We start from the raw sequence: 15,148 nt of genomic DNA on the forward strand, positions 1-15,148 counted from the left end.
AGAATGCAAAATGGTTAGAAAGGGTTAATTAGTTAGTAACTGAGATTGGTACAGGTGGCCTGGCCTCCTGCTGGGCCATATGTTTGCGTAGTCAGCAGGTTTGCATGGTCTTAGCAATGTAGAGTCTTTGATGTGATTCAAGGACTGGTCTGAATGTCTCCATGTTTATGGCAGATCAATATAGGTAACGAGCTTAGCCAAAGTTGAAAGACATTCCAGGTTGGGAGATAAGGAACAGAAGGAACAGGGAAGAACATTCCAAGTTGGAAGATGAGGAAGTATCCCCTTTGATGTCTAACAGCAGCATGATCAGCACATGGACGATTTATGATTGGCCGGAAATAATGTAACCTCGCATGGCAACCTATGCCCGGCTTATGATTGGTGTTGACCCTCGTTAAGTATGTTCCAACCCCTATTGATTGTATAAAAACGTGTGGATTTCTGTATGTTTTTGTTCTTGCTCTGCCAGCATAGAGGGACTCTATCAGGAGTCCAAATCAATGCTGCAGACTAAGAACCCTGCTATTAAAGTTGTGCTGAACTTTAAAATGTATTCGACTTCAGTTTTTACTGAACCAGACTGAGGGGAAAGAATCCGGATCGTCATTTGGTGTCAGAAGTGGGATCTTAACGGTCGTTCACCGAGAGTTCGCGGAGTAAGAGGCGGATTATCTCAGACACGGAGGAAGGAAATGGCGCCCCGATGTAAGTAGTCTTAATTTACTACGTCGGTTTTCCTCCAATCCGTCAGTCTGACGACGAATCGTCCAATCGCTAACACTCGTGTTGCGTCGTTACAAGATTCAGGTCAGTCTGGCGAATACACAGAAATAGCAGGAAGAGGTCAGTGGTCGAATATCACTGAGGGAATAACTTGTACGCGGTAGGTCAGTGGTTAATATCACTGAGGGTAGTCAGGGTTTAAGTTCCTGGTGATTGGATATAAACAGGAACTATTGATAAAACTTAGATGCCGCCAAAAAGGCTCAGGAATTAATTTGGAAAAATAACAGAGGTACCACAGCCAAAGAACTAATTGCTTTATGGAGACAGTACTGTAGAAAAAATATGGATAGAATTAAGTGACTAGACAAATGTTTAAAAGACAGAGACCCGAAAAAGAAAGGTTTTGTTGTTTAAGTGTACTGTCCCTTTAAAAAGCCTGTCTTGATCAGTGTTTTTTTTGTCGGTGTTGTGGGCCACGCCCCCTTCTTACTGTGTCTTACGTGTTTTCTTCCTTTGTGTAATGTATCTGTCTTGTCGTGTGTTTAATTCTGATACTGCTGAATTAAAATTGGAGTTATTGAGATTAAGTGACCTATTAAATTCTGGTTCTTATAAAGTGTGGGCATGTTAAATTCCAGACATGGGATCTTCAAAAAATTGGCATTTTGAATGTTTATTTTGTGATTGGCTGTGGTTTAAAAAGAGGTTAAAAATTAACGGGATAGATTAAAAAAACTATCAGGATCATTGTGATAGGAAAAGTCGGAAAGCTGGAACAGCTCGGAGCGTTGATTATAATCACATCCACTAAAAGTATGTGAAAAAATAGTGTGCAAAAATATAGTATAAAGCAATCCACAAATGTGAGAAGTAACAAAATCAGTCAAACCTGTGTGAAGTGAAATTTTGAAGGTGGGAACTTAATCTCAAAAGGGAGAAGGATCAAGTTACTCCTACCACAAGAGCAAGTTAATATTAACCCCTTCCATCCCAAGAAGCCAGACTGTCATGCCAAGACCAGTTCAAACAGATAGAAATGACCCAGTCGGTTGAGAACTGTCTGAGGCTAACCATTACACAGGTGAACATGGGGTAACAATTGGTATAGGTTATATTAGTAAAATTGTCCCAATTACTCGGAAATGCCAAAGGCTACAATTGACTGAGATATAAGTTTTCATGCTACAGTGAAAAATTGATAAGAAAGGAATGTAAAACAAATCATATGAAAAGGAAGCATAGGTTAGACAATTGGAAGTCCATTACTTGAGCTATGTACTGACACAGGGTACTAAACGCCTATCAGTTTTACCCTGCCACAGTATGATAAGGAAGTTTTGACAAGTTCTGGGGCTGTTCAATTTTATTTGAAATTAATAGTAGAATACAAGATCTGACCAAAGAGGGGAGACCTTCCCTGACAAATTATATAACTCGCATTGAGACTGCTAAGAAAACTCAACAATTAGATCAACACCTCCTAACTCAAGTGTTAAAACAAAGAGCGACATGGAATGGAGGTGGACATCGTAAAAAGAGATAGGCAAATATGGAGACGTAAAGATCTGTGATAAGTGATATAGCAACTGCCTTTGCCTCCGTTGTTAACACCATTGATTTGACAACATTAGATCAAAAGGTCAGAGATTTAGGGTCTCGCATTAAAGATATATTAAAAGATAAATGAAAATACAGATAAGGAATTGTCTGAGGATCAAATGCTGACCATATATTTGCAAAGGATAGCTACAGTGCTAGAAACACATGCCCAAACCATTAATAAATTTACCTGACGAAGGAGGAAGCCTCCGAAAGCTTGTGAATTTAAAATAAAATTGCTGGACTATAACTTGGTGTTGTAAAATTGTTTACAATTGTCAACCCCAGTCCATCACCGGCATCTCCACATCATTAATAAATTAATAAAAGAGGAATATAACGTATCTTAGCAGGCGGCTGCTAATGATATCTGCTTAATGTGGTTACATCTTGAAAACACAGAGATTAGGACTTGGAGTTAGAAATTCCAGTCTGCAGCCCTGCGTACATCTGTATGTGGGAGAGACAGTGTTTATTTCAGACAGGCTGCGTGCTTCAGAGAGAGAGCAAGAGTGGAACTAGGCAATTTCTCTCTCCTGTTTTGTTTTCTAAATTTGTTTCGGGTAAAGGGATTATTCCTTTGGATAAATAAATAATAAATGAAGATTTGACAAATTAATCACTTGGGCTCTCAAGAAGAGCCGCAATGGATTTTCTGTGTTTCTTTTAAAACAGGTGACCCTGGTTTTTTTTGGACCACGTGAGTGTTGATGGTGCAGGATTACCCGGAGTAGTTACAAAGTTACGGTGCAACCTTTGCTGGAGAAATTTGGTGCAGGAAACGATCCAGTGGTGTTAAAGATTTAAGACTTTAGCTGCAGACATCAGCGGATACCAAATGTCACAGCGTGGTGATATCAACCTGATTCTCTTCTTTTGAAAACATTTTGATTTGTTTTGTTTTAACCTATTTATTGTCTTCCGAGACAGAATGCTCGAGGTGGGGAGATATGGGAATTTCTCTAAAGTCATTGAATTGGGCATGATAAAAAATCAATCTGGCATAAATATACAATCTAGTGGAAGTCAGGAAAGTGTAGTTGAGAATAGTAAATTGATAGCTTTCTCGTGGAGATATTTGTGTCCTTGCCTATAATGAATAATGAGAAAACTACACTCAATAGCCTGGCCACTACCCTGACATCGGGACCATGCAGGGGGAGATAAGCACTCGAGACACCCCTGATCTTTTTGATAAGATAACCTGAAAACCTAAGAGTGGCTACAGTGGACATAAAAGATACAAATGTATGTTGCCATCATCTGAAACGGAGATCAGGATGAAGAACATGATTACAAAGGCCTGTGGCCTGGTGAGCTATTGCAACCACTCTTTAAACAAACCAGTTGCTTTTACAGGACTGAATCCAACAGGACATATGATGTGTGCCATGGAAAATGTTTGGAAATACCATGAGGAAGAAGAGACTGGCCAGCAGAATGTTAATATCCAAGAACACTAAGCTCATTCCTATGAGATGCTGCTAGTATGCGGAGATACATGAAGAAGATACAGTGAAGAATGAGTCTCAGACAGGCTCAGTTACTTGACAACAGCACAACAGGAAAATGGTTAATGTGGTCCAGGCGAGTGAGAAATCCTTTTAAACAAGGCACTGACACATGGTCCATAGAGAAACCAACTAATTAATGAAACAGTCAGGAAACACTGGTATCAATCAAAAGGACTGAAATTAAAGTAAAGAGGGACACAGTAATTTGGATTTCCAAAATTCAGGGTTAGGTTCCCATCAGTTAACAATAAAATTGGGAGAAACAATATTTAGAAGATATCCGCACGATGGATACAAAATTACAAGATTATGAGGGGCCCAGATAAAGTAGACAAGGAAGTACCTGTTTCCCCTAGCAGAGGGTTCAAGAACTAGAGGACGTAGATTTAAGCTGATTGGCTGGAACAAAATTAAAGGGATGTGTTACTAGACATGCTGTCACTGTGTGTCCACATAGTGTTGGACACAGCCTAGAAGCACAGTGTGGGTTTAATAATACCGGTACCAATCGGGATATTAACTGTACCATGGAGGCCCTAGAGGCGGATCTAAAACCCACTTAAGTGGTATATGCCGGAGAGGGCGAATATTGTGTTACAACTAATTTGAAAACGTTTAAATATGCCAATCTAACTTGTGATATTTTAAGTCCAGAATTCTACTCCATTTCTGAAGTCCTGGTTCGGATTGGACCCGAGGAACTGGTAGAGATACACCGGCATAACCTCACCACCTTACAAGTTTCTGAGAATGTCAGAAAGGACTTAAAAGCATATCAGGACACATTTGGGTATCTGACACCCCTGTTGCCTAAATACTTGAAAGCATTACGAATGGAGATACGCCTCTACCAGAAGGTTTATTATAACCTACAACAGGACAATAACAACATTAAGCATGACATTGACCAAATTAAAGTCACCACCTGGTGAAATGACCCCTGGAATTTGGGACTGAATATACAGATCCATCCTTGGATTAGATTAATTTCATATGTATTAGTCGTAGTGCAGTTTGTTGTAATGTGCTTCTTGATTTTCATTGCATGTAATAAATGTAAGTAGAGGATGAAGGGTTTGGCAAAGATAGTAAAACAGAGCCTGGGTGAGAATGTCCCCATTGTCTCTGTGGTTTCAACTAAGAACACATCTTAATGGTACCGGGAGTAGCACCCGCTGGGGTAAGGTGCATGTAAAAGGGAAGACAATTATAGTTTGATAGGATTATCAGATGCTCTGCCTCTCTTCCACCCGGACTGGTGGCCAACACGAAGGGAACCTGGTTAAGATGAGGTACAGCATCTAACGGGATATTGTAGGGAGAATTTGGATTAAGGGATATAATGGGGAGGGCACCAATTCACAGGTGTAAAATGGTCTGAAAGGTACCATTCAGTCTAGTTAGGCTGGAAACAAAATATAAAGCACCATAGGATATTTGACTATGTTAGCCTTTTCAAACTAACATGAATAGGTTTAGCTGACCAAGGACATTCGCAACTTACTTGAGAGATGTTTAGAAGGAGTCTGTTCCTGAGAACAGATAAGAGTACAAAGGCGTATTGATGAAACATGTCTGTATTCTATTGGGACTTCTCTAGTTCAAGGGCTAGTCATATTCATTGTTATAACTCTTATAGTTTATTGCTGACTTAAATGTTGCTGCACTGCAGAACCTGCAGAACCAGTGAGCACCGTAATAATTGGTTATCATTAAATGATAAAAGGGGGGAATGAGAATCCCTACGTGGTCAGTTTTCAGTAAAATATTAAGATGCCTATGTGGCAAAGAAGCAGAATGCAAAATGGTTAGAAAGGGTTAATTAGTTAGTAACTGAGATTGGTACAGATGGCCTGGCCTCCTGCTGGGCCATATGTTTGCGTAGTCAGCAGGTTTGCATGGTCTTAGCAATGTAGAGTCTTTGATGTGATTCAAGGACTGGTCTGAATGTCTCCATGTTTATGGCAGATCAATATAGGTAACGAGCTTAGCCAAAGTTGAAAGACATTCCAGGTTGGGAGATAAGGAACAGAAGGAACAGGGAAGAACATTCCAAGTTGGAAGATGAGGAAGTATCCCCTTTGATGTCTAACAGCAGCATGATCAGCACATGGACGATTTATGATTGGCCGGAAATAATGTAACCTCGCATGGCAACCTATGCCCGGCTTATGATTGGTGTTGACCCTCGTTAAGTATGTTCCAACCCCTATTGATTGTATAAAAACGTGTGGATTTCTGTATGTTTTTGTTCTTGCTCTGCCAGCATAGAGGGACTCTATCAGGAGTCCAAATCAATGCTGCAGACTAAGAACCCTGCTATTAAAGTTGTGCTGAACTTTAAAATGTATTCGACTTCAGTTTTTACTGAACCAGACTGAGGGGAAAGAATCCGGATCGTCAACATGAGGAAACATTTTTTTATGCAGCAAGTTATAATGAACTGGAATGCACTGCCTGAAAGGGTGGTGGAAACAGATTCAATAGTAACTTTCAAAAGGAAATTTGACAAATACTTGCAGGGAGAAAATTTACAAGGCTATGGGGAAAGAGCAGGTGAATGGTTCTAATTGGATAGTTCTTTCAAAGAGCCGGCACTCCCGAATGGCCTCCTCCTGTGCTGTATCTACTATAATATTATGATGCTATGATATTTCTTTCAGATATCTGATAAAAAATCATCCTGCTATTGCTTTCTTTCCAGAACATGCAGTGTAAAATGCCTGATGAGGATAATTTCTTCTGCTTACTACTTCCTGTTGTAGTTGAACTGATCCCTGTTGTTGAGGTTGGTGCTGATTCCGATGTAGATGGCTGAGTGGAGGTCCCTGTACTTGTTGGCACTGTTGTGCTTGTTGTGCCTGAAGTGGATGTAAAGATTGGTGTTGTCGTTGTTGATTGTACAGATGTAGAAGATGTCCCAGCAGGAGTAGTTGTAGTAGGAGCAGTTGACGTAGCTGTGTAAACAGAATGGAAATTCAGCCTTAGAATGTAACATGAGAATCAGTCTTAATTGTTCTATTTAAATTATATTACGTAACATCTGAGAAATATAATATTGCAATGTCCAAACATTACGTCTTTCTATATTTATTTTCTGAAGTGTTGTCACTCCAGCTCATTCTAAAGCAACAAAATATAACTGGTTTTTAAATCTGTTGTAAACTCTGGCATGAGTTGCATTATTTTCAGCACCATCAGCACTCAATGCCTGTTAAAGATAAGGTCCAATCCTTACTACTTCCTGTTGTTGTGGAAATGACAGCGATTGTTGAAATTGTTGTGGATTCGGTTGTCGATGGTTGAGTGGTGCTCTCTGGAGTTGGTGGAACTGTTGTCCCTGAAGTGGATGTAGAGGTCAGTGTTGCAATTGTTGATTGTACTGAGGAAGGAGAGGTTGCTGTTGTTGTTGCAGTGCTTGACGTAGCTGCTTGAACAAAACAGCAAGATTAGTGCGGGATACTGGATGACTAAAGATATAAAGATTAAAATGAAACAGAAAAGTGAAGCTTCTGACAAATGTAAAGTTCATAATACAGTAGAAAACGAAGATGATTTAGAAAGTACAGAGGAGATCTAAAAAGGAAATAAGAGGGGCAAAGAAAGAGCATGAGAATGTATTAGCAGCTACCATAAAACAAAGTCCTAAAGTCTCTTATAAACATATAAATAATAAAAGGGCAGTCAAAGCAACAGTGGGACCAATTAGGGACAAAAAAGGAGATCTTCTTATGGAGGCAGAGGGCATGGCTGAGGTACATCAGTCTTCACTAGAGAAGAGGATGTTGCCATTGTACCAGTAAAGGAGGAGGTAGAAGCAATATTGGATAGGACAAAAATAGAGAAAGAGGACATACCTAAAAGATTGGCAGTACTCAAAGTAGAAAAGTCACATGGTCCAGATGGGATGCATCTGAGGTTACTGAGGGAAGTAAGGACAGAAATTGTGGAGGTTCTCAAGTCAGCACAGATTTGTTCAAGGAAAATCATGTTTGACTAACTTGATTGAATTCTTTAATGAAGTAACGGAAAGGGTCGATGGCGGTAGTTCAGTTGTTGTGTGCATGGACTTTCAAAAGGCATTTAATAAAGTACCACATAATAGACTTATTAGCAAAATTAAAGTCCATGAGATTAAAGGGACTGTGGCAACATATATACAAAATTGGCTACGGGACAAAAAGCAGAGAGTCGTGGTGGACGATTGTTTATCAGACTGAAGGGAAGTATACAGTGGTGTTTCCTAGGGTTCAGTATTTGGACTACTGCTCTTTTTGATATATATTAATGACCTGGGCTTGGGTATAGAGGGTATAATTTCAAAGTTTGCAGATGAATTGAAACTCGGAAATGTAGTAAACAATTTGGAGGGTAGTAAAAACCTCTGGACGACATAGGCAGACTGGTGAAATGGGCAGACACAGGGCAGATGAAATTTAATGCAGGGAAGTGTGAAGTGATACATTTTGGTTGGAAGAATGAGGAGAGGCAATATAAATTAAATGGTACTTTTAGAAACGGCGTGCAGGAACAGAGAGACCTGGCAGTATATGTACACAAATCTTTGAAGGTGGCAGGACAAGTTGATAACACCGTTAAGAAAGCATATGGGATCCTGGGCTTTATTAATAGAGGCAGAGAGTATAAAAACAAGGAAATGATGCTAAACTTTTTTAAAACACTGGTTAGGCTTCAGCTGGAGTATTGTGTTCAATTCTGGGCACCATGCTTTATGAAGGAAGTCAAGGCCGTAGTGAGGGTGCAGAAGAGATTGACTGGAATGGTCGCAGGGATGAGGGACTTCAGTTATGTGTGAGAAGCTGGGGTTGTTCTCCTTTAGAACAGAGAAGATTAAGGGGTGATTTCGTAGAGGTGTTCAAAATCATGCAGGGTTTTGATGGAGGAAACAAGAAAGAACTGCTTCCATTGGCAGAAGGGTCAGTAACCAGAGGACACAGATTTAAGGTGAGCAGCAAAAGAACCAGAGGCGACATGAGGAAACATTTTTTTATGCAGCAAGTTATAATGAACTGGAATGCACTGCCTGAAAGGGTGGTGGAAACAGATTCAATAGTAACTTTCAAAAGGAAATTTGACAAATACTTGCAGGGAGAAAATTTACAAGGCTATGGGGAAAGAGCAGGTGAATGGTTCTAATTGGATAGTTCTTTCAAAGAGCCGGCACTCCCGAATGGCCTCCTCCTGTGCTGTATCTACTATAATATTATGATGCTATGATATTTCTTTCAGATATCTGATAAAAAATCATCCTGCTATTGCTTTCTTTCCAGAACATGCAGTGTAAAATGCCTGATGAGGATAATTTCTTCTGCTTACTACTTCCTGTTGTAGTTGAACTGATCCCTGTTGTTGAGGTTGGTGCTGATTCCGATGTAGATGGCTGAGTGGAGGTCCCTGTACTTGTTGGCACTGTTGTGCTTGTTGTGCCTGAAGTGGATGTAAAGATTGGTGTTGTCGTTGTTGATTGTACAGATGTAGAAGATGTCCCAGCAGGAGTAGTTGTAGTAGGAGCAGTTGACGTAGCTGTGTAAACAGAATGGAAATTCAGCCTTAGAATGTAACATGAGAATCAGTCTTAATTGTTCTATTTAAATTATATTACGTAACATCTGAGAAATATAATATTGCAATGTCCAAACATTACGTCTTTCTATATTTATTTTCTGAAGTGTTGTCACTCCAGCTCATTATAAAGCAACAAAATATAACTGGTTTTTAAATCTGTTGTAAACTCTGGCATGAGTTGCATTATTTTCAGCACCATCAGCACTCAATGCCTGTTAAAGATAAGGTCCAATCCTTACTACTTCCTGTTGTTGTGGAAATGACAGCGATTGTTGAAATTGTTGTGGATTCGGTTGTCGATGGTTGAGTGGTGCTCTCTGGAGTTGGTGGAACTGTTGTCCCTGAAGTGGATGTAGAGGTCAGTGTTGCAATTGTTGATTGTACTGAGGAAGGAGAGGTTGCTGTTGTTGTTGCAGTGCTTGACGTAGCTGCTTGAACAAAACAGCAAGATTAGTGCGGGATACTGGATGACTAAAGATATAAAGATTAAAATGAAACAGAAAAAGGAAGCTTCTGACAAATGTAAAGTTCATAATACAGTAGAAAACCAAGATGATTCAGAAAGTACAGAGGAGATCTAAAAAGGAAATAAGAGGGGCAAAGAAAGAGCATGAGAATGTATTAGCGGCTACCATAAAACAAAGTCCTAAAGTCTCTTATAAACATATAAATAATAAAAGGGCAGTCAAAGCAACAGTGGGACCAATTAGGGACAAAAAAGGAGATCTTCTTATGGAGGCAGAGGGCATGGCTGAGGTACATCAGTCTTCACTAGAGAAGAGGATGTTGCCATTGTACCAGTAAAGGAGGAGGTAGAAGCAATATTGGATAGGACAAAAATAGAGAAAGAGGACATAGCTAAAAGATTGGCAGTACTCAAAGTAGAAAAGTCACATGGTCCAGATGGGATGCATCTGAGGTTACTGAGGGAAGTAAGGACAGAGTCAGCACAGATTTGTTCAAGGAAAATCATGTTTGACTAACTTGATTGAATTCTTTAATGAAGTAACGGAAAGGGTCGATGGCGGTAGTTCAGTTGTTGTGTGCAATACACTTCCAAAAGGCATTTAATAAAGTACCACATAATAGACTTATTAGCAAAATTAAAGTCCATGAGATTAAAGGGACTGTGGCAACATATATACAAAATTGGCTACGGGACAAAAAGCAGAGAGTCGTGGTGGACGATTGTTTATCAGACTGAAGGGAAGTATACAGTGGTGTTTCCTAGGGTTCAGTATTTGGACTACTGCTCTTTTTGATATATATTAATGACCTGGGCTTGAGTATAGAGGGTATAATTTCAAAGTTTGCAGATGAATTGAAACTCGGAAATGTAGTAAACAATTTGGAGGGTAGTAAAAACCTCTGGACGACATAGGCAGACTGGTGAAATGGGCAGACACAGGGCAGATGAAATTTAATGCAGGGAAGTGTGAAGTGATACATTTTGGTAGGAAGAATGAGGAGAGGCAATATAAATTAAATGGTACTTTTAGAAACGGCGTGCAGGAACAGAGAGACCTGGCGGTATATGTACACAAATCTTTGAAGGTGGCAGGACAAGTTGATAACACCGTTAATAAAGCATATGGGATCCTGGGCTTTATTAATAGAGGCAGAGAGTATAAAAACAAGGAAATGATGCTAAACTTTTTTAAAACACTGGTTAGGCTTCAGCTGGAGTATTGTGTTCAATTCTGGGCACCATGCTTTATGAAGGAAGTCAAGGCCTTAGTGAGGGTGCAGAAGAGATTGACTGGAATGGTCGCAGGGATGAGGGACTTCAGTTATGTGTGAGAAGCTGGGGTTGTTCTCCTTTAGAACAGAGAAGATTAAGGGGTGATTTCGTAGAGGTGTTCAAAATCATGCAGGGTTTTGATGGAGGAAACAAGAAAGAACTGCTTCCATTGGCAGAAGGGTCAGTAACCAGAGGACACAGATTTAAGGTGAGCAGCAAAAGAACCAGAGGCGACATGAGGAAACATTTTATTATGCTGCAAGTTATAATGAACTGGAATGCACTGCCTGAAAGGGTGGTGGAAACAGATTCAATAGTAACTTTCAAAAGGAAATTTGACAAATACTTGCAGGGAGAAAAATTACAAGGCTATGGGGAAAGAGCAGGTGAATGGTTCTAATTGGATAGTTCTTTCAAAGAGCCGGCACTCCTGAATTGGCACCACATCCATCACACTAAACATTCACTCCCTTCACCACCGGCGCACTGTGGCTGCAGTGTGTACCATCCACAGGATGCACTGCAGCAACTCGCCAAGACTTCTTCGACAGCACCTCCCAAACCCGCGACCTCTACCACCTAGAAGGACAAGAGCAGCAGGCACATGGGAACAACACCACCTGCACGTTCCCCTCCAAGTCACACACCATCCCGACTTGAAATATATCGCCGTTCCTTCATTGTCGCTGGGTCAAAATCCTGGAACTCCCTTCCTAACAGCACTGTGGGAGAACCGTCACCACATGGACTGCAGCGGTTCAAGAAGGCGGCTCACCACCACCTTCTCGAGGGCAATTAGAGATGGGCAATAAATGTGGCCTTGCCAGCGACGCCCACATCCCGTGAACGAATAAAAAAATAAGAATGCCCTCCTCCTGTGCTGTATCTACTATAATATTATGATGCTATGATATTTCTTTTAGATATCTGATAAAAAATCATCCTGCTATTGCTTTCTTTCCAGGACATGCAGTGTAAAATGCCTGATGAAGACAATTTCTTTTGCTTACTACTTCCTGTTGTAGTTGAACTGATCCCTGTTGTTGAGGTTGGTGCTGATTCAGATGTAGATGGTTGAGTGGAGGTCCCTGTACTTGTTGGCACGGTTGTGCTTGTTGTGCCTGAAGTGGATGTAAAGATTGGTGTTGTAGTTGTTGATTGTACAGATGTAGAAGATGTCCCAGCAGGAGTAGTTGTCGATGGAGCAGTTGACGTAGCTGTGTAAAGAAAATGGAAATTCTACCTTAGAATGTAACATGAGAATCAGTCTTACTTGTTCTATTTAAATTATATTGCGTAACATCTGAGAAATTTAACATTGCAAAGTCCAACCATTACGTCTTTCCATACTTATTTTGTTCAATGTTGTCACTCCAGCTCATTATAAAGCAACAAAATATAACTTTTTTAAATCTGTCTTAAACTTTGGCATGACTTGCATTATTTTCAGCACCATCAGCACTAAATGCCTGTTAAAGATAAGGTCCAATCCTTACTACTTCCTGTTGTTGTGGAAATGACAGCAATTGTTGAGGTTGTTGTAGATTCGGTTGTCAATGGTTGAGTGGTGCTCTCTGGAGTCCCTGAAGTGAATGTAGAGGTCAGTGTTGCAATTGCTGATTGTACTGAGGAAGGAGAGGTTGCTGTTGTTGTTGCAGTGCTTGATGTAGCTGCTTGAACAAAACAGCAAGATTAGTGCGGGATACTGGATGACTAAAGATATAAAGATTAAAATGAAACAGAAAAAGCAGTATTCTGACAAATGTAAAGTTCATAATACAGTAGAGAACCAGGCTGAATTCAGAAAGTACAGAGGAGATCTAAAAAGGAAATAAGAGGAACCAAGAAAGAGTATGAGAATCTGAGTGTGGAGTTGTTGGAACTGTTGTCCCTGAAGTGGATGTCGAGGTCAGTGTTGCAGTTGTTGATTGTACTGAGGAAGGAGAGGTTTCTGTTGTTGTTGCAGGGCTTGATGTAGCTGCTTGAACAAAGCAGAAAAATCAATGTGGGAAACTATAATTATTGCATTCCGGACTGTGCTGCCTTTTCTAATTCAGCAGTTGCTCAGTACATGAGAAGAAGTCTACATATTATCCTTTTGGCAGGTTGAAAATAATTTCCTCACGCACTAATGTTGAAGGCTCATGCTTGTAAAATATATGCATAAGTAAAGACTAAAAATAGATGTTTTATTGACTCATAGAATCTTACAGCACAGAAGGAGGCCATTCGGTCCGTCATGTGTGTGCCGGCTCTTTGCAAGAGCTGTCCAATTTAGTCCCACACCCCAGCTTTTTCCCTATAACCCAGCCAATTGGTGCTCTTCAAGTACATGTCCAGTTGGCTTTCGAAAGTTCCTATGGAATCTGCTTCCACTGCCCTTTCAGATAGTGCGTTCCAGATCTTAACAACTTTCTATATGAAAGAATTTCTCCTCTTTTCCCCTCTCGTTCTCTTGCCAATTATTTTAAATCTGACCTCTGGTTACCGACCCACCTGCCAGAGGAAACAGTTTCTCCTTATCTGCTCATCAAAATCCCTAATTAATTTGAATACCTCTATTAGGTCTCCCCTTAACCTTCTCTGCTCTAAGGAGAACAATCCTAGCTTCTCCAATTTCTCCACATAACTGAAGTCCTTCATCCCTGGTATCATCCCGGCAAACCTCCTCTGCACCCTCTCCAAGGCCTTGACATCCTTCCTAATATGCAGTGCCCAGAATTGTACACAATACTGCAGTTGAGGCCTAACCAGTGATTTGTAAAAGTTTAGCATGGCTTCTCTGTTTTTGTAATCAATGTCCCTATTTACAAAGCTAAGTACCCTTGCTTTCTTAACCAATTTATCAACTTGCCTTGCCACCTTCAAAGATTCGTGAATATGCATCCCCCAGTCCCATTGCTGTTGCACCCCCCTCAAATGCAAAGATTATACTGCCTCTCCATCTTGTTCCTCCCAAGGTGCATCACTTCACACTTACCCACATTAAATTGCATCTGCCATGTGTCTGCCCATTTCAACAGTCTGTCTATGCCTCCTGAAGTCTGCTATATCCTCCTCACTGTTTACTACTTTGCCAAGTTTTGTATCATCCGCAAACTTTGAAATTGTACCTCCTATACCCAAGTCCAGGTCATTTACATATAACAAGAAAAGCAATGGTCCTAATACTGTTTTTTCATGTGTTCATGCGATATGGGTGTTGCTGGCAAGGCCAGCATTTATTCCCAACCCTAATTGCCCTTGAGAAGGTGGTGGTGAGCCATCTTCTTGAACCGCTGCAGTCTGTATGGTGAAGATTCTCCCACAGTGCTGTTAGGTAGGGAGTTCCAGGATTTTGACCCAGCGATGATGAAGGAACGGCGATATATTTCCAAGTCAGGATGGTGTGTGACTTGGAGGGGAACGTGCAGGTGGTGTTGTTCCCATGTGCCTGCTGCCCTTGTCCTTCTAGGTGGTAGAGGTCAGGGTCTGGTAGGTGCTGTCGAAGAATTCTTGGTGAGTTGCTGCAGTGCATCTTGCAGATGGTACACATTGCAGCCACGGTGCGCTGGTGGTGAAGGGAGTGAATGTTTAGGGTGGTGGATGGGATGCCAATCAAGCGGGCTGCTTTGTCCTGGATGGTGTCGAGCTTCTTTAGTGTTGTTGGAGCTGCACTCATCCAGGCAAGTGGAGAGTATTCCATTACACTCCTGACTTGTGCCTTGTAGATGGTGGAAAGGCTTTGGGGAGTCAGGAGGTGAGTCACTCATCGCAGAATACCCAGCCTCTGACCTGCTCTTGTAGCCACAGTATTTATGTGGCTGGTCCAGTTAAGTTTCTGGTCAATGGTGACCCCCCAGGATGTTGATTGTGGGGGATTCGGTGATGGTAATGCCATTGAATGACAAGGGGAGGTGGTTAGACTCTCTCTTATTGGAGATGGTCATTGCCTGGCACTTGTCTGGCATGACTGTTACTTGCCACTTATCAGCCCAAT

General features: G+C 40.9%; 1 protein-coding gene across 1 annotated transcript in view; it reads right to left on the reverse strand.

Moving 5' to 3' along the window:
• The window catches only part of LOC137331111 (uncharacterized protein DDB_G0280315-like), a 41,589-nt gene that overhangs the window by 8,967 nt on the left and 17,474 nt on the right, over positions 1-15,148 (reverse strand). The window contains exons 2-7 of the mRNA XM_067994716.1: positions 12,666-12,882; positions 12,264-12,386; positions 9,668-9,856; positions 9,180-9,386; positions 7,081-7,269; positions 6,593-6,799 (exon numbers count right to left, since the gene is read on the reverse strand). Coding sequence (XP_067850817.1) covers positions 6,593-6,799; positions 7,081-7,269; positions 9,180-9,386; positions 9,668-9,856; positions 12,264-12,386; positions 12,666-12,882 — 1,132 coding nt within the window. The remainder of the gene's footprint in view (positions 1-6,592; positions 6,800-7,080; positions 7,270-9,179; positions 9,387-9,667; positions 9,857-12,263; positions 12,387-12,665; positions 12,883-15,148) is intronic.

Source organism: Heptranchias perlo, chromosome 13, assembly GCF_035084215.1.
Source record: "Heptranchias perlo isolate sHepPer1 chromosome 13, sHepPer1.hap1, whole genome shotgun sequence".
Taxonomy (NCBI): Eukaryota; Metazoa; Chordata; class Chondrichthyes; order Hexanchiformes; family Hexanchidae; genus Heptranchias; species Heptranchias perlo.